General features: G+C 41.7%; 1 protein-coding gene across 1 annotated transcript; it reads right to left on the bottom strand.

Moving 5' to 3' along the window:
* Window positions 1–2,530: 2,530 nt before the first annotated feature.
* LOC306705989 (uncharacterized protein) lies at window positions 2,531–24,715 on the bottom strand (the record flags this gene model as incomplete). Its single annotated transcript, XM_079172902.1, has 4 exons — window positions 2,531–2,670; window positions 16,364–16,490; window positions 17,191–17,318; window positions 24,256–24,715. 4 exons carry the CDS (start codon window positions 24,713–24,715, stop codon window positions 2,531–2,533), a joined length of 855 nt encoding a protein of 284 aa, XP_079029028.1.
* Between the last annotated feature and the right edge of the window lie 682 nt (window positions 24,716–25,397).

Here is a 25,397-nt window from a genome sequence, read left to right as displayed (position 1 = left end):
AGCTGCATGTTGAAAACAGGAGACACAGTAACAACTCCCCCACCTGCACAGGAGGCTGATGGGTGCGTTACTGATAAGGAGATGACGGAGTTACAATAAAATAGATTCAGTCGCCTGATGATCTGAATAAGCAGCCCAGTATGTCTGTCTGTCTATTCACGACTACTTAACGACTGTCGTGACTATGTCACGACTATGTCACGAGTATTCCACATTTTTAACCCTTTTATAGACCGAACAACAGAAAATAAAATGGATTTTAGTATTCTATTAATCGTTCAGGTCATTTCTTAAGTTTCTATGTTCTGAAACGTTGAATGTTTTGGGGACGGCTGGTGGGGCTGCTGCTTGTTTTATGGATCAATCAGAAACATTTATCAGATCAATTAATGACGAAAACTAACGGAACATTTACTTCATGGACCACAGCATGAGTCATCACTTTGAGTCAGCTGATCATCTTATCTGATGGACGAACACGACCACACACACACTGGTGTGTGTGTGTGAGTGTGAGTGTGTGTGTGTGTGTGTGTGTGTGTGTGTGTGTGTGTGTGTGTGTGTGTGTGTGTGTGTGTGTGTGTGTGTGTGTGTGTGTGTGATCAGACTCTGATCTCCACCAATCAGATCCTGCGTGACGATAAAAAGCTCCGTGCAGAGCAGAGGAAGTGAGCGGCCTCGTTTCCTGAGATATTAATATCCTCAAACACACACACACACACACACACACACACACACACACACACACACACATCAATGCATCTGAACCCTTCACACACACCTGATCACTGCTATTGATCCACGTGGACGTGTTTATTCCTGATCCCCTCACTGCTTCACCTCTGACCTCTGGGCTGCACCGTCTCCCAGCATGCATCTCTCTGCCTGTTATCTACCGTATGAAGACACTCTGTGCAGTGTGACGGGGGGAACTAAAAATACTTCAGACGAAAACGCACCGATTCTCTACCTGAGCGACGTCGAGAGCTGCTCGAGTTACCGACATGAACGATGACGAGCGACGGATTGATGATGAAGATGAACCGAGAGAAACTGCATCACTCACTTAGGACACTTACTGTTGAGCATCAGTGTGCACGGATGACTGTAAATGAGATGTGTGTTGAAGCGGACAATGAATAAAGAAATAACTTATGTTATTATCTTATCTTCTCATAGCACAGCTACTGTGCTCCTCAGCTGCTCTGCTTCAGTGCAGCTTGTTTTAAGTAGAGCTTTGATCCAATCAGAGTTCACCTCTGTGTCTCTAGGTAGAAGAGAGGCCCCAGGCCTGCAGACTCACCAGTGAATCCATGTGCAGGTTAAGTGAATGGGGACGATGTTGTTGATCGTCATAGTGTTCAACCAATCAGATCTTTAGTTTGACATGGTGGGTGTATTCTTTGACGTGTCAGAGCTGCTAGCTGGCCTACAGCTACGTGATTGGTCAGTGGGCTAGCGTGACATGTTGGGCGGTGACGATCCCAACATCTGCTGCCTCTGTGGAGCGACATGTTCAGCCTCAAACACATTAAAACGTGTTCAAGAAACACAACTGAGGAGGCTCGATGTCTTCACTGGCGTCCATGAATCCAGAAGAACTTCTGACTGGAACTACAACACACGGATGTTCTGAACAACGTGAGATTAAACTCTTTATTAACAAAGAAAGGAGGATGGACTTTGTCTTTAAACAGTGAACAGCAGCTCTGGTAAGTTAACTGCGTTTGTTTTTACATCTGCAGCAGCTTTAATATGCTTGTTTATATATTATATTTTTATGAAGATGCATTTGTGTTTGGTTTAATATGTGATAGGAACCATTGTTACGTCCAGTGTTGCTCTGGGGACATATTTAGCCGGTGCCAGTGTTGGCAACTTGGCGACTTTCTCGCTAAATCTGGCGACTTTCCAAACCCTCATGGAGACTTTCTTTTGTCAAAAGCTACTAGAGACACATCTAGAGACTTGTTGTGTTGTTGGAGACTTTTCTGGTGTTTAGACGTTAAAGCTCGTACGTTCTGCTCTGTGTGAACGAGCAGCGGTGCTGCCGTGAGCCGCTCCTCCGCCGCCGCCGCCGCCGCCGCCCACAGAAGCCTCGCGCGGCAGTCAGAGCAGAGAGGAGACGCACTCTCGGCAGATAGTGTATCTGTAGGTGTTGAGCTTCAGTTTTACATGAAACAAATAATAACCGTATCTGTGTTTCAGCTGCAGGACAGCAGTGAAGGTCCAGGTGTTACATGCACGGCCCAGCACTGGTCAAATGTAGCTTTGGTGATAAACTTGAATAAATCCAGTGGTTTGAAGGAGATGTTTTCACATGAATATAAAATATAATATAATATACATTATAATATACAAATGTGTACATGAGTGGCTTTTAACGAGCCGCTGTGTTTAATTAAAGTAGGAAGAAGTAAAAAGATTATCGTGGCTTCATGAAGCAAAGACACTCCTGCTTCATGACCTCTGTCGTCAGCATATCAAACATCGTACTCTCCCCGTTTCTTGTTCGGTAACTTTTTGAACGTCAAAGACGTCGTACGACCTGCGAACTCACCGGCACTTTGAAAGGCGACGAGTTTGGATTGTCGGCAGCGACGCTGCTCTTCTCCGAGCTCCCCAGACCGGAGATGCTCCTCCTCCTCGGGGATCGCTCCGAAGACACTTCTGCAGAGACAAAGAGACACGGAGCCCTAGCATCAGCATCATCAGCATCATCATCATCAGCATCATCATCATCATCATCATCAGCATCATCAGCATCAGCATCATCATCATCAGCATCATCAGCATCATCATCATCAGCATCATCAGCATCATCATCATCATCAGCATCATCATCATCATCATCATCATCATCATCATCATCAGCATCAGCATCATCATCATCATCATCATCATCAGCATCATCATCATCAGCATCAGCATCATCATCATCATCAGCATCATCATCATCAGCATCATCAGCATCATCAGCATCATCAGCATCATCATCATCATCATCATCAGCATCATCATCATCAGCATCAGCATCATCATCATCATCAGCATCATCATCATCAGCATCATCAGCATCATCAGCATCATCAGCATCATCATCATCATCAGCAGCCTCTGAGCTTTCAGACGGATGGAGGACGAGGTGACGACATTTATGGACTTTTATATTTATTGGATCCCTGGTGTCTAATGGAAATCTTATCTAAATAAAAGCAGGAAGTGCACAGGTGAAATGATCTGATAACAGCATGAAGAACGGGTTCAGAGTTCATTACGTTCTGTAACTCTGCTCCAGTTTACAGTCGACCGTCCTGTTAGCGACCTGGAGCTAGCCAGCCTGCTAACTGGGAGCAACAAGCTAGATTAGCGAGCTACCGTGGCTATTTTGTTTCTAACGTCATACTTCAAAAGAAGCATCGTGATACGTTTGTGGAAACACGACTAGTCACAACAAACCTAACTCCAGATATCCTGAACTTAAACTTCTTGAAGTCTGACTTTAGTTAGAGAAGTTTCTTACAGCAACAATGAATCTGACTTTTATTCTTTATCACCAAACTAAAATACAGAAACTAGAGTCAAACTATTGAGGAGGAGCAGCGGTCTGTCTGGTTACAGAGAAGTGTGTGAAGGACAGCTCCTCCACATCATCAGCGATCTGTCCTGGTGATCTGATGATCAGGTGATCTAGTGATCAGGTGATCTAGTGATCAGGTGATCAGGTGATCTAGTGATCTAATGATCAGGTGATCTAGTGATCTGGTGATCTAATGATCAGGTGATCTAGTGATCAGGGGATCTGATGATCAGGTGATCTAGTGATCAGGGGATCTGATGATCAGGTGATCTAGTGATCTGATGATCAGGCGATCTGGTGATCTAGTGATCTGATGATCAGGCGATCTGGTGATCTAGTGATCTGATGATCAGGTGATCTAGTGATCTGATGATCAGGTGATCTGGTGATCAGGTGATCTAGTGATCTGATGATCTAGTGATCAGGTGATCTGGTGATCTAGTGATCGAGTGATCTGATGATCAGGTGATCTGGTGATCAGGTGATCTAGTGATCTGATGATCTAGTGATCTGGTGATCTAGTGATCAGGTGATCGAGTGATCTGATGATCAGGTGATCTGGTGATCTAGTGATCTGATGATCTAATGATCAGGTGATCAGGTGATCATCTCAGAGTCCAGAGAGACAAACTTGACTGACAGAAGTAATACGTGTGTCTTGTCTCCAGCTCGGTGACTCGTTCTGGTTCCAGTTAAAGTAAAAAGGTCACGTCCTCAGAGCTGGCTCACATCCAGATCATTGATTTTTTTTCCAAAGCTAAATATAGACGCTCTCACTTCCTCTCCAGCTCACTCATCAGCCATGTTGTCTGAGGGTGTCTCTCTGGAGGCCTTCAGGGGGCTCTTGAACCACCTACGAGTCGCACCGCGCAGACAGGAAGCTGGAATAACTCCTACATCACCACCGACGTCTAGACACACACATATATAAATACTGTATATATATATATATATATATATAATACTGTGTGTATTACTGTGTTTTAGCTTGTTTTTGGTCTCTACCTCTGTTTGCGTTGTTTCAGGTAGTTTTCATCCAAATTTAGCAAATAAATAATCAGAATTTCCATAAAATGTGTTTCCATGCACTCCTGTTGTAACATTAGTATAATTCATACAACCAGCTGTGCCAGTAAACCACTGGTGACGACCTGAAAGAGCTCCAGTCAAACCACGTGTTTCATTTCTGCTCATCGCTTCACACACACACAAGGTTTTTATTCATGTGTAAAGAATCTGCAGATGTTCTGTTTGTCTTCATGTTTGAGACTCAAACTAAGTAAAAAAATCCGTTAAAACACATCAAGGAGCCTTCATCATCATCATCATCATCACACTGTAGTGTACTCTTTAAATCCCACGTATCAATGCTCACTAGAGCAATGTGGATTCTTCTGCCGCTGAAAATAGTCCCCAACAAAGTCTCTGTTTGCTCCTGTTTGTACATCCTCCGTAGGAACCAACGAGCCACAGACAGGAAGTTAGACGGTGTTAAGAGACGGACCGACACGTCGATGGTTTGAACCTCAACATGAGATTCGTGAACTATCGCGCTATCAGACACTTACATTAATTATGTTAAATACCATAGAAAATAACAAGAATTTGATTTCACGATTAAAAATGTTTCAACACTTTAAATAAAGTCCTCCTTTTTATCACGTATAATCTGTGCATAAACATGTAATAAATGGTTTATTACCTACTGTCATATAGTCGTAATATAGATGAACTGTTGCTGTTGGCAGACAGCTGTAAAAATATAAACTATCTTCACTTTTAATTGTGGACAAATACAGCACATTAATAAACATTTACAGATGTCCAACAATATCTGCTTATACCGGCATTATAGTGTGTTATAAACTATGTTATTACATGTTTATACACTGCTTTTTAAATGCCAAATAAGGGCGTTATAGTCACAGTCAACACATGGATGTACAGAGACATGGAGGTCATGTTTAAATGGTATGAAGACAACAATAACAAAATAGAAGCTGACTTTAACGGAGCCACAGTGAACGCAACATGCAGCAGCAGCAAAGTGCTGGATCAAGTTGCAGCTGCGATGCCTCGATGCATGCAGCGCTGCAACGGAAGCCGGGGACAAACTTTCATGCACCCCCACATCTCCTCGGTAAGGCTAACCGCTAACTGCTAAACCCCCCCCCCCCCCCAAAAAAAACCGGAGAAGAAGCAGCGATGATGGTCCCGAACGTGGCCGGACATCATCTGCTTCTTCTTCTTCAAAGTTTTGAGGCAACATGCCGCAAAGGAAGCCAGGTATGACACGTGGGTCACATGACACAGACACAAACACACAGAGAGGAAGAGGAGGAGGAGGAGGAGGAGACGGTACCTCGATCACAGCTGTTCCCCATCATCTGAGGAGAGGACACACACACACACACACACACACACACACACACACCAAAGAGAGTCAGACGGGATTGGCCGGAGCAGCCGCCTGCCAGCCAATGAGGTTAAGCTGTAAAAACGTCCGTCTTCGTCCCGTGAACATCCTCGACTTGGCGTCTTTTTCCCCCCGTACACACACACATTTCTCAACCATGCCTCCTCCCTCCTCCCCCCCCTCTCTCCCCCCTCTCTCTCTCTCTCCACTCAGCAGTAATTCTAACCCTCTCTCTATCGTCCTCTCTCTCTCAGAGTGCCGAGCTTTTACCGCATTTATTCAATCAATCCTCTGACTGTTGTGTTCTGCCTCCTCTCGTCTTCTTTCTATCCTCTCTCTTTGCAGACGCTCCTCTCTCTCTCTCTCTCTCTCTCTGTGCAGCAGCTCCTCTTCCTCTCCTCCTCTTCCTCTTCCTCTCCTCCTCTTCCTCTCCTCCTCTTCCTCCTCCTCCATGTATCTGCGCTCAGAGGATAATTACTTAATAAGTTTCCTCTCAGCCGATTGATGTGGGACGCAACTCTGGGGTCTTCAGCTATTAACATTGTGTGTGAGTGTGTGTGTGTGTGTGTGTGTGTGTGTGTGTGTGTGTGTGTGTGTGTGTGTGAGTGTGAGTGGGGGGTGCAACTTTAAATTATTTTCATAATCATATCTTCATTAATTGTGTCACAGATACAATCATGAAGGTAAAGGGACGTTCTCACTTTAGACGTTATTTGTGTGCATATGTATATATTTGTATATATTTGTATATAATATATAATATGATGATTATTCTCGTTTAGAAATAGTGAGGCCTCTTAACGTGAACTCAGTAAAACGTGTTTCTCATCGTTTTGATGTTTTAGTTCTTAGCGATGCCTGATCGTTGAGAAATGTTTATTTATATATTTATATTTAGAGTTCATTATAAATTTGCCTTATTCTATTTATTTTTAATGTAGAACATTTTCATATTGTATTATATGAAACAGTACATATGTGAGAGATCTTGTATATTCTTAAATGTGTGTAATTCTTCTACCTGCTTATTCAGTCCAAGGTTTGGGTCTAATCATCTGATTTATTTTGGATCTGATTGATTAATTACTCCTATTACTACTATTACTACTATGACTACTATTACTACTATTACAATTACTACTATTACTACTATTACTACTATTACAATTACTACTATTACTACTATTACTACTATTACAATTACTACTATTACAATTACTACTATTACTACTATTACTACTATTACTATGACTACTATGACTACTATTACTACTATTACAATTACTACTATTACTATGACTACTATTACTACTATTACAATTACTACTATTACTATTACTACTATTACTACTATTACAATTACTACTATTACTACTATTACAATTACTACTATTACAATTACTACTATTACAATTACTACTATTACTACTATTACTACTATTACAATTACTACTATTACTATTACTACTATTACTACTATTACTACTATTACTACTATGACTACTATGACTACTATTACTACTATTACAATTACTACTATTACTACTATTACTACTATTACTACTATTACTACTATTACTATTACTACTATTACAATTACTACTATTACTACTATTACTACTATTACTATTACTACTATTACAATTACTACTATTACAATTACTACTATTACTACTATTACAATTACTACTATTACAATTACTACTATTACTACTATTACTACTATTACAATTACTACTACTACTATTACTATTTTATGAGCAAAGAGGAAATATTTAAGTAGCAGCATCTCGTTTTTTGGCCGGCATTGAACCGTCACGGTATGAATGACAAACATTACTCTGACTGTTGATTCCTTAAACCTGCAATGATTTACTTTGACCACGTGAGGGCAACAGTGTGTGAACAGAGTACCTGAACAGGTAGAGAACAGAGTACCTGAACAAGTAGAGAACAGAGTACCTGAACAGGTAGAGAACAGAGTACCTGAACAGGTAGAGAACAGAGTACCTGAACAAGTAGAGAACAGAGTACCTGAACAGGTAGAGAACAGAGTACCTGAACAGGTAGAGAACAGAGTACCTGAACAGGTAGAGAACAGAGTACCTGAACAGGTAGAGAACAGAGTACCTGAACAGGTAGTGAACAGAGTACCTGAACAGGTAGTGAACAGAGTACCTGAACAGGTAGTGAACAGAGTACCTGAACAGGTAGAGAACAGAGTACCTGAACAGGTAGTGAACAGAGTACCTGAACAGGTAGTGAACAGAGTACCTGAACAGGTAGAGAACAGAGTACCTGAACAGGTAGAGAACAGAGTACCTGAACAGGTAGTGAACAGAGTACCTGAACAGGTAGTGAACAGAGTACCTGAACAGGTAGAGAACAGAGTACCTGAACAGGTAGTGAACAGAGTACCTGAACAGGTAGTGAACAGAGTACCTGAACAGGTAGTGAACAGAGTACCTGAACAGGTAGTGAACAGAGTACCTGAACAGGTAGTGAACAGAGTACCTGAACAGGTAGAGAACAGAGTACCTGAACAGGTAGAGAACAGAGTACCTGAACAGGTAGTGAACAGAGTACCTGAACAGGTAGTGAACAGAGTACCTGAACAGGTAGAGAACAGAGTACCTGAACAGGTAGAGAACAGAGTACCTGAGCAGGTAGAGAACAGAGTACCTGAGCAGGTAGAGAACAGAGTACCTGAACAGGTAGAGAACAGAGTACCTGAACAGGTAGAGAACAGAGTACCTGAACAGGTAGAGAACAGAGTACCTGAACAGGTAGTGAACAGAGTACCTGAACAGGTAGAGAACAGAGTACCTGAGCAGGTAGTGAACAGAGTACCTGAACAAGTAGAGAACAGAGTACCTGAACAGGTAGTGAACAGAGTACCTGAACAGGTAGAGAACAGAGTACCTGAGCAGGTAGTGAACAGAGTACCTGAACAAGTAGAGAACAGAGTACCTGAACAGGTAGTGAACAGAGTACCTGAACAAGTAGAGAACAGAGTACCTGAACAGGTAGTGAACAGAGTACCTGAACAAGTAGAGAACAGAGTACCTGAACAGGTAGTGAACAGAGTACCTGAACAGGTAGAGAACAGAGTACCTGAACAGGTAGTGAACAGAGTACCTGAACAGGTAGTGAACAGAGTACCTGAACAAGTAGAGAACAGAGTACCTGAACAGGTAGTGAACAGAGTACCTGAACAGGTAGTGAACAGAGTACCTGAACAGGTAGTGAACAGAGTACCTGAACATGTAGTGAACAGAGTACCTGAACATGTAGTGAACAGAGTACCTGAACAGGTAGTGAACAGAGTACCTGAACAGGTAGTGAACAGAGTACCTGAACAGGTAGTGAACAGAGTACCTGAACAGGTAGTGAACAGAGTACCTGAACAGGTAGTGAACAGAGTACCTGAACAAGTAGAGAACAGAGTACCTGAACAGGTAGTGAACAGAGTACCTGAACAAGTAGAGAACAGAGTACCTGAACAGGTAGTGAACAGAGTACCTGAACAGGTAGAGAACAGAGTACCTGAACAGGTAGTGAACAGAGTACCTGAGCAGATAAAAGTTCAAACAAAAACAAACCAGATGAACCCAAATAGAAAACAAAGAGGACATCTGTGACGGGAGGCGACGTGTCCCGACGTCTTTGAACGTGACGGAAACATCCTACTGTTGTATTAAAACACAAACTACAAAGAATGTTGTTACTGTAATAAATATATTATGTCACATCATTATTTAGCTGCTGTATTACTGTACGAAAAGTGGCAACTTCATTTTAAGTTTGGGCCACCATATATATATATATATATATATATATATATATATATATATATATATATAAATTAGTGCTGGGCAAGTTAACGCGTTATTATCGCGTTAACGCATTAATTAATTAACGCAGACAATTATTTTATCGTGCGTTAATGCTTTTTTAAATTTATTATTAAGCGGACATTTTTAACACAAGAACCAGCCGGCCGGCAGCGAGCGGTGAACAGCTGTTTGTGTGGCGTCTCTTCCTGTTTCCTTCCCCTACAGTCCCCTGGGTCCTAAGTCCCTCCATGTACAGCTTCTTATCGCCCTCTATGTACCAACATACATTTATAACAAACACCACACATATTACACTAATCAGCGTAGCATAGTGTCTGACCAACATACCAAAATAATAAAAAAAGAAATGATTCATTTAAATTATTGTTTTAGAGTTTTAAAGTGTTTAGTTTGTAATATGTATAATAATCATATCATTTAGTTATCACTAGTGAGAATTTAACAAACATAAAACATGACGTAGATAGGTTTGCAGGTCAAGATGTATATTTAAATTCATCTCTGACACACATGAAGATAAAGTTGTGAACAACGGCTGAATATCTATGATCAGAATCATTATAACTGTGTTATAACTGCTGCTGTGTGAAGAGAATCCTGCTGTTAACAAGAACCTGATGAGTTTAACGTGTTTAAACCAAATGTTGTTGACCTTTTGTTCATAGAGCAGCACTTTAACATAAAGGTGCGCAATACACTACTACACATATATATATATATATATATATATATATATATATATATATATATAAATGCATACTACCTTGTTAAATTAATATGAAGACAGTAAACAAACAGGTCAAAAATGTTCTCAGTGATTCATGAACCACACAAATAATCAATTTAGTTTCTTAGTTATTTCAGACTAAATATATTTTATTAGTTTTAGTTAGTTATATTTTATAGTTTTACTTCTACAATGAAAAGTAAATGTGTGTTTTGTTGCATAGTGTATACCTTCGTGAATAAAAAAAGATTCTTTATTTTTAAGAGATGAAATATATTTAGTAGATTCTTGTGAGAGAAATGTCATATTTAGTCTTTGATCTCATTTTGTTTAACCTCTGAACCCCTAAAATACAACTTTGGTAAAACTTGTAGACATTTGAAACATGTTGGATGTTTAGATTCTATTGTTTTCCAATTGTTATCAAAGAACTGATCAAAGAAATTCAACGTGACTTTATTTCTTACTTATGATTGATGTCATCATAACTGTGTTATTGTGCAGTAAAGACATGTTCTAGTTCTCTCTACTTCTAGTCATGAAGGTTCTGTTTCTATAGAGGAGCAGGACTTTTATTTTGGAGTAAAACTCAAGACCACAGAGAGAAGAACACCTGCTTGGTGTTCAGAGGGTTAACAGCAAACACTGACGTCACGCTGCTTCTCTCTGCATCTGGAGTTACTCCGACACGGACCAGTCTGTGAGTGTGATGTCACCAGACAGCAGAGTGAGGAATGCTGGGAATGTCTGCAGGCTGACACACACCTGAGACACACACCTGAGACACACACCTGAGACACACACCTGAGACACACACCTGAGACACACACCTGAGACACACACCTGAGACACACACCTGAGACACACACCTGAGACACACACCTGACAACAGCGACACAACAGAGATAATCTGCTGCACAAAGAAGCCTTTGTTTCACACTGTCTGTCTGCTCAGGGTGGAGAGTTCAATCCTCAGAGAGCCTGAAGGCACCACATGTTGTTTATATATATATATATATAATCAAATATAACTATATTTAGCTCATAATAATACTTGTGTACTTTTAATACTTTTAACTCATAATACTTGTGTACCTTTACTTTAATAACATTCAGCTGATAATAAAACTTGTGTACTTGTACTTTAAATACATTTAGCTCATAATACTTGTGTACTTTAATTAAGGTATGAATTTGAAAGCACATCTTTCACGTGTAAGGGAGTACTTTAACACTGTTGTATTAGTACTTTTACTGAAGTATCAGAGTACTCTTTCACTTGTGATCCGGATCGATCAGACATCTGATCAGATGACGTGATTACCGGAAGTAGTCTGTGGGCGGAGTCTCTCCTCGCAGCTTCACGCGCGTCTCGCAACCTGCTTTTTGTAAATAAAGTTTTCTGTGAGCGGCGCGCGGACCGTCGACCTGCACGCGGAACTTTATTTAAACCACCGGAAGTCCGTTTGTTATTGATTACGAAATTATTAAAATAAGAGACTCACCCAGAGAGTCCATCAGAGACCAGATCCACGTCCTCTGAGACTAAACACTCATTCAGTCTGAGGTCGGACACACAACACCTACACACACACTTCCGGTCCGGACCTTCACAATAAAGGTCCCACTAACAGGACACGTGAGGTGACGTTTTAATAATAGCAGTCATATATTTAGCTCCAGTAGCAGCTGGAACGTGAATGTTACACTGACACTGCACATGTTTTGTGTGTGTAAGTTATATATGTTGTATTTATTGAGTGCTTCTTTATATACTTTGTTCTAATTTAAAATATTTGAATGTTTGTTTATACATTTAAATGTTATTGTACAATCCTGTGTTGTAAGAATCAAAAACATGAGAAAAATCAGAACAGACTATTTCAATAACAGTTCAAATGTATAATACATCTAAATATATATGACCTAAAGTATTTTATTGTGTAACGCTTTGGAATTGATTTTTTTTTTATCTCTTATTTTTTGCATTTCTTTTCATTATTTTGTACATTATTAGCCATTAGTTTGTTATTCTGCTGTATCCTGTAAATATACTCTCTGGGGATAACCTGTTATATTTAATCTTATCTTAAAAAGAGAAGGGAAGTAAAATAAATATAAAATCATAATAAGTGAAGTGTTCATTGTTTATAGTAACTGATTCAAGTCTCAAAAGACTGAAGACCAAACGGGAAATAAATTAAACGGATACATTTTGGACAAATAATGCAGTTTTCAGTCAATAATAGAGGCAATTATATTAAATTCATTGAAATAAGACATTCATTTGGTACCATGACAGCTGAACACACGTCCTGTAGATCTCTCACATTGTTTTACTCTTTGATTTTCTGATGAAGGTGACAGAGGTTGTGTCATTTATAAATATAGTTTTGTCATTAGTTAGATAAAACCTCTAATAATACTCATTGTTAACCACTTTCTGATGATCGTGTGATTTGTTTTTTGTACGAAGACGAGCCGCAGAAAGATGAGGCTTCAGGCTACAACTATACAGGTTCAGAAACGGTTTCATTGTGCGATTTATGGATTGAATCCAGAACTGTTAAAAGGCTTTTACTTTGAAGGCGAAGTTGCAACAGGGATGTGTGGGGTTTTATTATGGCGGGGCTGACAGGTGGAGAGCAGACTTGAGGAATGCAGCAGATCCAGAGTCAGTGAGAGCTTCACCTCACCCAGAGATCAGACTGAGACAAACATTTCTGTTAGCATCCGTTAGCCGCTGAACACTGACTGCACCTTTAACTGTAAAATCCCCTGAAACAAAAAGATCTCTGTGGGGAGAGATCAGCTTCCTGTAATCAGTGGTCTAATCAGCTGACTGCTTCAGTCTGTCACACTGAAGTAGTGAAGAAGAGGAGGAGGATGTTGATGAGGATGATGATGAAGAGCTGCAGGCGTCTCAGAACTCAGACAGTTAAGGAGCAGTCGGTGAACGCTGTAATTAGACTGAACCAGCAACACTATGAGTATCTCAACTATCACTGTGTGACTGTAAAGAAGAAGACGAGGACGAAGAGGAAGAGGAAGAGGGTAATACAAGAGCTTCTAATTCCTGTTTGTTATTTCACTTCCCAGTTTGGCTTAAATCACACCACACGTCTGTCTGAACCCTCCAGCAGCATAATGAGACAGCATTTTGAGTTTAAACTCATTATGAAAACCAGTATGAACTCACTATCAAAACCAGTTTAAACTCACTATCAAAACCAGTATGAACTCACTATCAAAACCAGTTTAAACTCACTATCAAAACCAGTATGAACTCACTATCAAAACCAGTTTAAACTTACTATCAAAACCAGTTTAAACTCACTATCAAAACCAGTTTAAACTCACTATCAAAACCAGTATGAACTCACTATCAAAACCAGTTTAAACTCACTATCAAAACCAGTTTAAACTCACTATCAAAACCAGTTTAAACTCACTATCAAAACCAGTTTAAACTCACTATCAAATCCAGTATGAACTCACTATCAAAACCAGTTTAAACTCACTATCAAAACCAGTATGAACTCACTATCAAAACCAGTTTAAACTCACCATCAAAACCAGTTTAAACTCACTATCAAATCCAGTATGAACTCACTATCAAAACCAGTTTAAACTTACTATCAAAACCAGTTTAAACTCACTATCAAAACCAGTTTAAACTCACTATCAAATCCAGTATGAACTCACTATCAAAACCAGTTTAAACTCACTATCAAAACCAGTATGAACTCACTATCAAAACCAGTTTAAACTCACTATCAAAACCAGTTTAAACTCACTATCAAAACCAGTTTAAACTCACTATCAAAACCAGTTTAAACTCACTATCAAAACCAGTTTAAACTCACTATCAAAACCAGTTTAAACTCACTATCAAAACCAGTTTAAACTCACTATCAAATCCAGTATGAACTCACTATCAAAACCAGTTTAAACTCACTATCAAATCCAGTATGAACTCACTATCAAAACCAGTTTAAACTCACTATCAAAACCAGTTTAAACTCACTATCAAATCCAGTATGAACTCACTATCAAAACCAGTTTAAACTCACTATCAAAACCAGTTTAAACTCACTATCAAAACCAGTTTAAATCCAAATATCAGGACCAGCACAAATCTAGTATTGAACCAGTGATACAACCAGTATAAACCCAGTATTATAACCAGTATACATGTCAGCATCAAACCTAGTATGGATCTATTAAACAGAAGATAAATCAACATTAAAAAGCATAAATCTAGTTTTAAACCAGGTTACATCCTGATTTAATCCCAGTACAAACTGGTTGTTTGAGTCCTGTCTGTGTGGGCGGACTGGCCACATTAACATATAAATAACCTCCCCCCCTGGGCTGGGGGTGAGGGGGGGATGGAGGGGGTCAGTGAATGAATGAGTTAGTGAGGATGAACGAGCAGGACGAAGGAGGAGACTTCTGTCTGTCCACCAACTGATCAATAAACTGATCATTGGGACAGAAAAGTCTCAATCAAAGTATTCAAACTTCCTGTTTTATTGTTTCTCCAGAGCTGGAAACCAGTTATCTGGACCCCTGCAGCTCTGGGTGGGAAACCCCTCAGCCCAGGCCGTCCCACGGGGGGCAGCGGGGTCAGTCCAGCTCCTTCAGACGGACGGACGGACACTGGGCGCTTTGTCCTCCAGACATTCCCCCGGTTCACAGAGACGCTCCCACACACGGCAGGAAAATTACAGGCTGCACCCGAACGCCTCGTTACGAAGAGGAGAACATTCACCTGACTCTTCTCTGAACCACGTCTCTAAATACCGACATATACGCTCATGAAGACGTTCACACAAATACCTCCTGACGGGCTTCAGAATGTAAAATACAGTCAGAACACAAGCTAAGCTTTAAAAACACCAAATAAAATATGGAGCATCGGTCGACTGTAAAACACATCAGTTATACTTATTTTAATTAGTTAGCTACTAAAAACTCCAACAAGGTTTTAATGGTGGTAACCAGAAGTACTCTGAGTAAAAGTAGTAATACCACAGTATAAATACTCTGTTACTAGTAAAAGTCCTGCATTCAAAACTTCATCAAATATACTTCAATTAACAAAAGTAAAAGTACTCATTATGCTAAATAATGTACAATATGTACTTCTCAAATGTACTGGAGTAGAAGTACAAAGTAGCAGAAAATGGAAAAGTATCGTACAAGTACCTCAAAGTTGTACACTAGTAGAGCGCTTGTGTAAATATAGCACCAAAATCTCAGTTCACTGTTCACTTGTACTCGTCAGTTAAAAAGTTAAAGCAAACAATTGAATTGACAAAAGTGACCCACAGATTAAAGACTGATTCTATAGAAATACCTGAAGTCTAAAAGTACACAATAAAACACAGTATCTGTGACAGGAAGTCTTAAACGTTTGAAGGGGAACTCCACATGATAATAAACTGACCGGTCCTGGTTAGTACTGTGTGATGTACGTAGAATCAGTCGAGCATCAATGTGGAATAAATGTAATATACATGTATATTACATGTAATATACATGTATATTACATGTATATTACATGTAATATACATGTAATATACATGTATATTACATGTATATTACATGTAATATACATGTAATAGACATGTGAATAAATGTAGTATAAACGGAAGTGTGTCTGCAGACAGGGAGGCTCGAATGAGAAACATTGCACAGTTGCATTGTGGGAAATGTCGGATCCAGTGTTCTCGTGTGTTTTGGACCACTCAGACTGAAGGTAGGAATGTGGTCCTTACCGAGCATGGCGGCGGCGCCCTCTGCTGGGAACTCTGGGAACTGTCCCTCTGAGGGGACGCTGACGGTCCTGCGGAGACTCCGCCCCTTTGAGGAGTCTGTGGGGCTCACCTGAGCCTCACCTGCAGCCTGAGGGGGGGGGGGGGGGGGGGGGGGGGGCACTGGGTGTTAACCAGGATAAGATGCAAACAAACACCACACTATTATATCACTTTAATATATCATATTATATGTTTCATTAAGTTAATGTATTCGATTTTCTATTCCGTCTTATTGTATAGAGGACAAAACCTGATAAATGACGAGATACATTAAATAATGTGGCGCATGTATTTATAGACATAAAGCTACTAATGAATAAACTTCAAAATGAAATAGAAGAATAGATTTATACAAAGGTAAACAAAGAAGAAAATTACAACAGAAATATCAATTTATGTCATTTATGTTATCAATTACATTTATTTGTAATATTATTTCTGGTACATTTAAAGGCATATTCACTCATTTATTTAAGAATAATAATCTTTATATTATTATACATTATGTCACTATATTATGTTAATATGTTGTGATGTTTGCATCCTATTCTGTATTATTTACATTTCTTTATTAATACAGACACTAAACATCACATAATCCTGCTTTTATTAATATCATTTATCTCTTTATTAATCTGTATGTATTCTTGTCTCTGCGTTGTATTTGATGTGATTCCTGCTTTAAAAGCTTCACTTACTGCTGATGATGCTTCCCATGAAATGGAAGTAAAATCAGGAGGAGGAGCCTATTAAGAGTGTGTGTGTGGAGGTGCAGACGTGACTCTGACCTCCTCGTCCTTGTTCAGCAGGAGCAGCTGGCTGTCCGTCAGGATGCAGAACTTCCTGTCCCAGGCTCCGCCCCCGCCGGACGGACTCTGACCGCAGGAGAAGCGGTGAGCCGGAGGACCTTTAACGTCTGAGTGTCAGGAAACACACACAGACACACAAACACGTTTAGACTCCGCCCACCAGGAACGTCACTGTGATGACCACGCAGGATAACCACGAAGCACGTCAACAGAGCACACACACGAGCACAGGTTCTGTTGTTACTATGGTTTATTTCAGAGCTCTCTCCATCTTTATTCATCTCTAAACACAGAGTTCTTCTCTCTGACGTTAGCTTGATGCAACATTATGTTTATAGTTAATCAAAAATTAAGTGCATTTGCGTGTTTCTGCAATTTGAGTTTTTCCTTTCTTTGAATGTATTGTTCAAACTGAGCATCTTTAAAAAAACACCAAAAACACATCAACGCACAAACACCCGTAGCATGAATCTCTAGAGAGACACCACAGAGAGACACACTACGCTCTGCAGAGGACGTAGAACGAACCCACCAATGAGGATCAAGAGATCACAAACGTCCCTTTAAAGACATAATCAACCACCTAAGCCCCGCCCACCACCTGGAGCTGCTGTCAATCAGTCACTGAATGAAAACACACATCTGGAACGTGGACTGACTGGCTTGTGTCTGGGCGGGCACACACACACACACACACACACACACACACACACACACACACACACACACACACACACACACACACACACACACACACACACACACACACACACACACACACACACACACACACACACACAGACAGAGGTACTAATACAAAAGTAATCGTCATGTTGAACCTGCAGAGGGCGCTGTGGCTCTAAACTACCACATGATCAGCTGTTCACTTGCTGACCTCAGTGTGTGTGTGTGTGTGTGTGTGTGTGTGTGTGTGTGTGTGTGTGTGTGTGTGTGTGTGAGACAATAATCCGTCTCTATTCTATGTTGTGTCTGATGATTGACATTCCTTGAACACGTTAAAACAACCGGAGCAGCAAACGTCTCTGGATGAAGAGCAGCAGGTCGTTGGTGATGGAGTGAGCGTTCAGTCACACGGAGCAGAGGGAGAACGTTGTTCACAGACGAGCTGCGTCCACGTGAGGCTGAAGGACGGACGAGTGTTTGTGCAGGAAGCAGCTGAGGAGCTTCACCTTCTATTTCTGTCCGCATACTAAATCACCCACGTCAGACCTGAGGGAGGCCCACCTGCTGAGAGGAGGAGCAGCCCAGACAGGAAGTGAAGGACAGCGTGTGTGTGTGTGTGTGTGTCTGTGTTAACTAGCAGAACACACACACGTGGACCTCTGATGTGAACGAAGATGGGGATCTGGTCTCAGATCCTCTGCTGAGCTCTTACGTAACTCTTCGTACCGACTGACCTGCTGCGGAACCCTCAGCGGAGCTACAAACCCTCTTTAGAGTCTCGGCGGTGAGTCTGGAGCCTCAGAGACGAGCTCCAGAGAACCGTCACACATGTTTAAATCCTCTGACTGAGGATCAAACAAGGTGTTACAGAAACATGTGACGTGTCTGGTGGCCCTAAAATAACGTCTTCTTTAACGTGGATCTCACACCATTCCATCCTCTGATGAAGACCACAGGATGCGGCTGAAAGCTCTGGGACATGTGTACCAGTGGAGCCTCTGGAGCTCAGCTGGAAACCACAACGTAACCCTTAATTCACGCTTCTCATCCAGAGCTTTCAACCACACCTCACGGCCTTCATCGGGAAATGCAGTTTTTATTTTATATGAATTTATCAGAGCCCCAAAATAAAGAGTCCATTTGTTAATGAATGACATTTTACAACATTTCATTTATCAGTAAATGTTGTATTTAAGGTACGCCGTGCACGATATCTGTCGATGTGTCAACATGTCCTGGTTGTAGTTTCCTGGTTGTAGTTTCCTGCTGACACCGTCGTCCTGCAGAGACGGATGGATTCAGCTTCTATATTAGTCCAGAGCGTCCAGACCAGCCGGAGACTAGGAGCTCTGGTCTACTGGTGTCCACTGGTCTCTACTGGTCTCCACTGGTCTCTACTGGTCTCTACCGGTCTCTACCGGTCTCTACCGGGCTCTACCGGTCTCTACCGGGCTCTACCGGTCTCTACCAGTCTCTACTGGTGTCTACTGGTGTCAACTGGTCTCTACTGGTCTCTACTGGTCTCCACTGGTCTCTACTGGTCTCTACCGGTCTCTACCGGTCTCTACTGGTCTCTACTGGTCTTTACTGGTCTCTAGAGCCACGTTCTGACCTTTCACACGTCATCGACCACAGAAAGTCTGATTAACCACATGAAGACAAAGACATGACATTCAGAGAGAGCTTTGTGATGATCATCAGTAAACACTGATATTACAACATCTAACATCTAATGTACCATATCTAGTCTCACATCTAGTCTCACATCTAGTCTCACATCTAGTCTCACATCTAGTCTCACATCTAGTCTCACATCTAGTCTCATATCTAGTCTCACATCTAGTCTCACATCTAGTCTCATATCTAGTCTCACATCTAGTCTCACATCTAGTCTCACATCTAGTCTCATATCTAGTCTCACATCTAGTCTCACATCTAGTCTCATATCTAGTCTCACATCTAGTCTCATATATAGTCTCACATCTAGTCTCACATCTAGTCTCACATCTAGTCTCACATCTAGTCTCACATCTAGTCTCACATCTAGTCTCACATCTAGTCTCACATCTAGTCTCACATCTAGTCTCACATCTAGTCTCATATCTTCATATTGATGACGTCATAGATCGATATATTGCCCAGAAAGTACATTTACTCAAGTTACTTATGAGTTTGAAGTATTTGTACTGCAAGACAGAGAAAATATATTGTATTGTTTACTGCACTACATTTGTGTGTGTGTGTGTGTGTGTGTGTGTGGACAGGTGGTTGACTCTCCCCAGCTCTCACACATTCCCAGTGAAGGTTTGTCTGGAGTCAAGTTTCTCTTCACACACACACACACACACACACACACACACACACACACACACACACACACACACACACACACACACACAGAGAGACACACGCACACAGAGACACACACACACACACACACACACACACACACACACACACACTTGACTCAGCAGTGGACAGTATGTCGGTGCTTTGCTCATGGGCACCTCAGAACTCGTATCTGTTGCATACAGCGTATCCTCCTGTTGCTCGTGTATCTGCAGCACTAGAGGATTGTGGGTAAGCCTGTTCAGAGAAGCACGCTGGCTTCATCCTGCAGAATGTGAGCAGATGTAGTAGAACATCCTGGTATTTCTGAGAGCTAAGCTAAGCTAAGCTAAGCTAAGCTAAGCTAGTGTTGTCACTGAGCGGTTCACGTTACCTCTCCAAAACCTGCAGACTGGACTGAAAAGAATGTTTTTATAAACAATCGCCAAAATGACTCCGTTTACCACAGCCAGAATCTGTAGAGACCGTCATTATCATCAGGAGAGAGGAGAGAGGAGAGAGGAGAGAGGAGAGACGAGAGGAGAGGAGAGAGAGGAGGAGAAGAGGAGAGGAGAGGAGAGAGGAGAGGAGAGGAGAGGAGAGGAGAGGAGAGGAGAGGAGAGAGGAGAGGAGAGGAGAGGAGAGGAGGAGAGGAGAGGAGAGGAGAGGAGAGGAGAGGAGAGGAGAGGAGAGGAGAGAGAGGAGGAGAGGAGAGGAGAGGAGAGGAGAGAGGAGAGGAGAGGAGAGAGAGGAGGAGAGGAGAGGAGAGGAGAGGAGAGGAGAGGAGAGAGGAGAGGAGAGAGAGGAGGAGAGGAGAGGAGAGGAGAGGAGAGGAGAGGAGGGGAGGGGAGAGAGGAGAGGTGTTCTCTCATGATGGTTCTGTTTCTACAAATTAGAGAAACTTTGACTGAACTTCAGGCTGCTCAAAACACACACACACACACACACACACACACACACACACACACACACACACACACACACACACACACACACACACACACACACACACACACACAGGCCTCTTTGTGTCGACCTGTACACTCCCCTGGTCTCTATGGTAACCAGTAAACACAGCGAGGTACACGTCACATGACGGCTTCATCAAGATGGGACCATGAGACAGGAAGCTGGGGGGGGTGATGGGACAGACCCATAACGATTAAACTTTATTCACACTCTGATGGTTAACGTTAAAACTTTATTTACACTCTGATGGTTAACGGTAAACTGACTCGGCCTCTGAAAGGCTAACAAGCTTCCTTTTGTTGCTGTGGGAGCTTTTATTATGGAGGGACAATTTACATACAAAAAGAAGACGAACACAAAAACTCCTTCAGCATGCAGGAGGTGGCGGCCATGTTGACTTCCACACACACACACACACACACACACACACACACACACACACACACACACACACACACACACGTTTAAGTTAATTAGCCTCCAATTAGCATTAGCTGCTCATTGTGAGATGGAAACTCAGAGTGTGAGAGCAGGAGGGTGAGATAGGTTTGTGAGTGTGCGTGTGTGTGTGCGTGTGTGTGTGTGTGTGTGTGTGTGTGTGTGTGTGGAGAAGTGAGAGTTTTGTGGTTTTTTACTACCCAGCATCCTCTCTGTTCGCTGCAGTTCCTGTTCATCTGTTCACTCTGACTACAGCTTCTCAGTGAAAGTGTTGAATAAACACAGAATCCTCCAGTTAAATAACAGTTATTTAACTGTTATTTAACAGTTAATTAACTTTTAAGAATAAAAGTTATATTTGTAGAATAAAAGTCTTTATATTTGGAGAATAAAGCTTATATTATGTGTTACAAGCTGCCTCAGGAACAACATGTTGGATGTTGTTTATTGTGCCTAGAATGGTTGATTGTATGTGACACAACATTCCTCACTGATTGGTTAAAGTGACATTAATGTCATTATTCAGATATCAGATCAAAGTGCAAAACACAAAACAAGAAGAAAACTAGTTTGCTCAGATGCTTCATGCAAAGAGTTTAAAGTATGAAAGTGAAAAATAAAACAGGAAACACGTGTTCTCATTATTATTAATGTGGTTAAACAAATATGTTTTAATCTCTGGTTCTACGAGAGGAAACAGATGTTTATTCCATGAGAACTGTGTTACAGTGATGATGCTGAGGAGGAAGATAACTCCTCCTCCTCCTCTCACATGACTACATCTCCCATAAACCACCTGTATCTGGTGTCCCAGAGAAGAGGACTTCCTGGTTGGTTTTGGTGAATGTGGGTCTTGTTCAGGTTGAGTCCCCGTGTTGGTCTGAACACCAGCAAACCTGCACTTTCATTTTATTTAAATATCCTAAAATCTTCCCCTTCAGGTCGATCCTTCAAACGACTACAAGTATTAAGATCTCGTGAAATTACAACTTTTCTCAAAAGACTTGATGAAATGCTGAAACAACTTTGAGTCTAAACATTTTGGTTTCTCCAGTAGGTTTTATTAAATGTGTTTTATCTCTTTTTAGAGTCCTAGAAGTTCTCAAATATCCGTGCTGTATTCTGAATTTGGTTTATTTTGATGTGAGGTTTCATAAACACTTTATTTTGACCAAATATGGTCACTTCCTGGTTGCAAAAAAACAACAAAAAAAAACAAGATGGCGACGACCACAACGCTGAACTCAAGGCTTCAAAACATCCACAAACCAATGACAGACGTTACGACAACTCCGTCCACTTCCTGTATACGGTTTATGGTGCCGCTAAAGATTACGACGAAAAAAGAAAAACTTTCTTCAGATTAAATATTAATTCACTTTTTTTAATTCTAGGTGACTTTTGGGTGAATTCCGTCGACAAAAGTGTTTTGACTTCACTGCCGCTCTGGTTCGCCGTCTGACTGGCCTTTTCCTCTTTGGCAACAGCAGCAAAGGCTCATGGGTATCGCAGTCTTTAGACCCGTCCACCAACACGTGGGACAAAAACCCGTTAACTCAGACACGGGTCACTTCCTGTTCACCGGTTGCAAATAGAAACAAGACTGCGACGGACAAAATGTCGAACTAGAAGTTTCAAAATGTCCACAAACCAACAAGAGACGTCGCAACGACTGAGTCCACTTCTTATGTGTTTAAACCGCAAATGAAACAACAGAAACTGTGTTTTCTCTGCAGGCATCAGTCGTCAGTTCTGCATGAAAACACACATTCATTACCGTCTGGCTCCAAATATTACGTCTGCACATCACGCCACGTTCTAGTGGAAAATTAATTAGCATAACTAAACCTTCAACCGTCACACACAATCCGGACGAATGTAAATGTTTTTGTGGAGAAGCTGCCGGATGATTTCCAGCTCTCTGTCAGCACAAAGGAGGAAGACGCTCACAACAACCACAGAGGAAGGTTTTACCTCAGGAAACACAGAACGAAGCTCTGCGACGCTCCTCAAAGGTCATAATGAGCGCTGTAGTCTGGGACCAGAACCAACTGGTGGTTAGAAGACTAACGAGAGATCCGTTTCTAGAAAGAGGTTGAATAAGGATATCAAGGGTACTTCTGGAGAAGGTTGCTCTGAATCTCTTCAACAAATCCTCGTACAATCGATTTAATTTGACTAAAGTTATCGTCACAGGAAACTACTTAGTTAGGTTTAATAAAAGATTGTCCTTTTGGGTTAAAATAACTACAGAAGTGTTTTTATACTGAAGTACAGAAGATACGCGACAAATAAATCAACGTTGACTTTTGGTTTCATACGAGGAACAAACAGTTCTCCTGCAGGAGAGATCAACGATAGATCAGTGATCAATGTAATCATTGATACGTCCTGGTTATCTACAAATCACATTCTGTTCATATTTCGTAGGTTTAGCTACGAACGCTGCGTGAGGAAAGTCTGTTCAACACTATCAAATAAAAGGTCGACATGTAGGTCGGAATACTTCTACATTTCTACAGAGAAACAAGGTTTTGTTTTGCTGAAGAAAGAAGAGTAAAGTTACTCTTTCAACAGTATTTTCTCTCATGATGAACAAATCCAGATCAACGTGGTCTCTCCTACCAGACTCTTCAGGTTCAGGTCGCTCCCCGAGGACTCTGCTGATCCTCCTAGAGACCGAGGTGAGGAAGCTGCTGACGGAGGCTCCTCTCCGCTCCGACCTCACCTTCCTGACCGCCGTCCCGTCCGGACCGCCCCCCGTACCGGGCTCAGACACGGACCTGAAGAAGGGCAGGATCCCGCGCAGAGATCCGGGCCTCTGCTGGCCCTCGGAGGGTCCACGTGGGGCCACGTTGGACGACCTCGGGAGGCCGAGCAGCCTCTGGTGGAGAAGAGGCTCCGTGGAGCGCCCTTCGCCCTCGGGGGCGGCCATCTTGGCCGTTGCCAGGTGAGCAGATGTCCTCCACGCGTACCCGTCCAACGGCTGCTCGGGCTTCCTGTAAAGGAGCCAGCGGTACGAGGCCCGACGGGGACTCTGGACCGGAGCCTCGCCACCCTCAGGGGGGCGTTGACTTCCTCTCATGGTCCGGCAAACATCGACGTCCCTCCAGGCAGACGGAACATCTGGAACAGCTGGTTCACCGACTACTCTAACGACACATCTCTGCTCGGCGAGCTCTTTGTCAACGAGGCCGGTGACTCGTCTTCCTGAGAGGAAGTGGAGCGTCAGATGAACATCGAGTTTGTTTTTTAAGCCAATCAGGTTTCACCAAACACGCACGAAGCAGCCGCTGTGGTTTCCCCTGAGAACGGGCTGGAAAGTGAAACCACAGAGTTCAGAGTTCTTCTTCTTCTTCTTCAGTTCTGATCGCTGATCAAACCGTCCGATCGGGTCGTTTTCATTCACAGATGAACGACACCACAGAGACGGGAGAGCTTTGCTTTTAAGAATCATTTCAGATCACAAACCTCATCAAACACCTGAAACACCAACGTGCTTCAACTGCAGTGAATCAGTACTCTTCTAAAGTACAATTCTGATGTACTTGTACTTTACCTGAGTATTGTTTTTAGTGCCACTTCTACTCCACTGCATCTCCGACGGAAATATTGTATTTTAAACTGACAGCTTTACTTTACAAATGAATTCATTATTGTTGCACAAACAATCAGAACACTAATCTAAATCACTTCTTAAAATACATTTTTACAGACTGGCTATTTTATTTTATTTATTTTATTTTATTTTATTTTATTTTATTTTA

The sequence above is a fragment of the Pholis gunnellus genome (assembly GCF_910591455.1).
Source record: "Pholis gunnellus genome assembly, chromosome: 14".
Lineage (NCBI taxonomy): Eukaryota > Metazoa > Chordata > Actinopteri > Perciformes > Pholidae > Pholis > Pholis gunnellus.
This window is presented reverse-complemented; position numbering and strand designations above follow the sequence as displayed.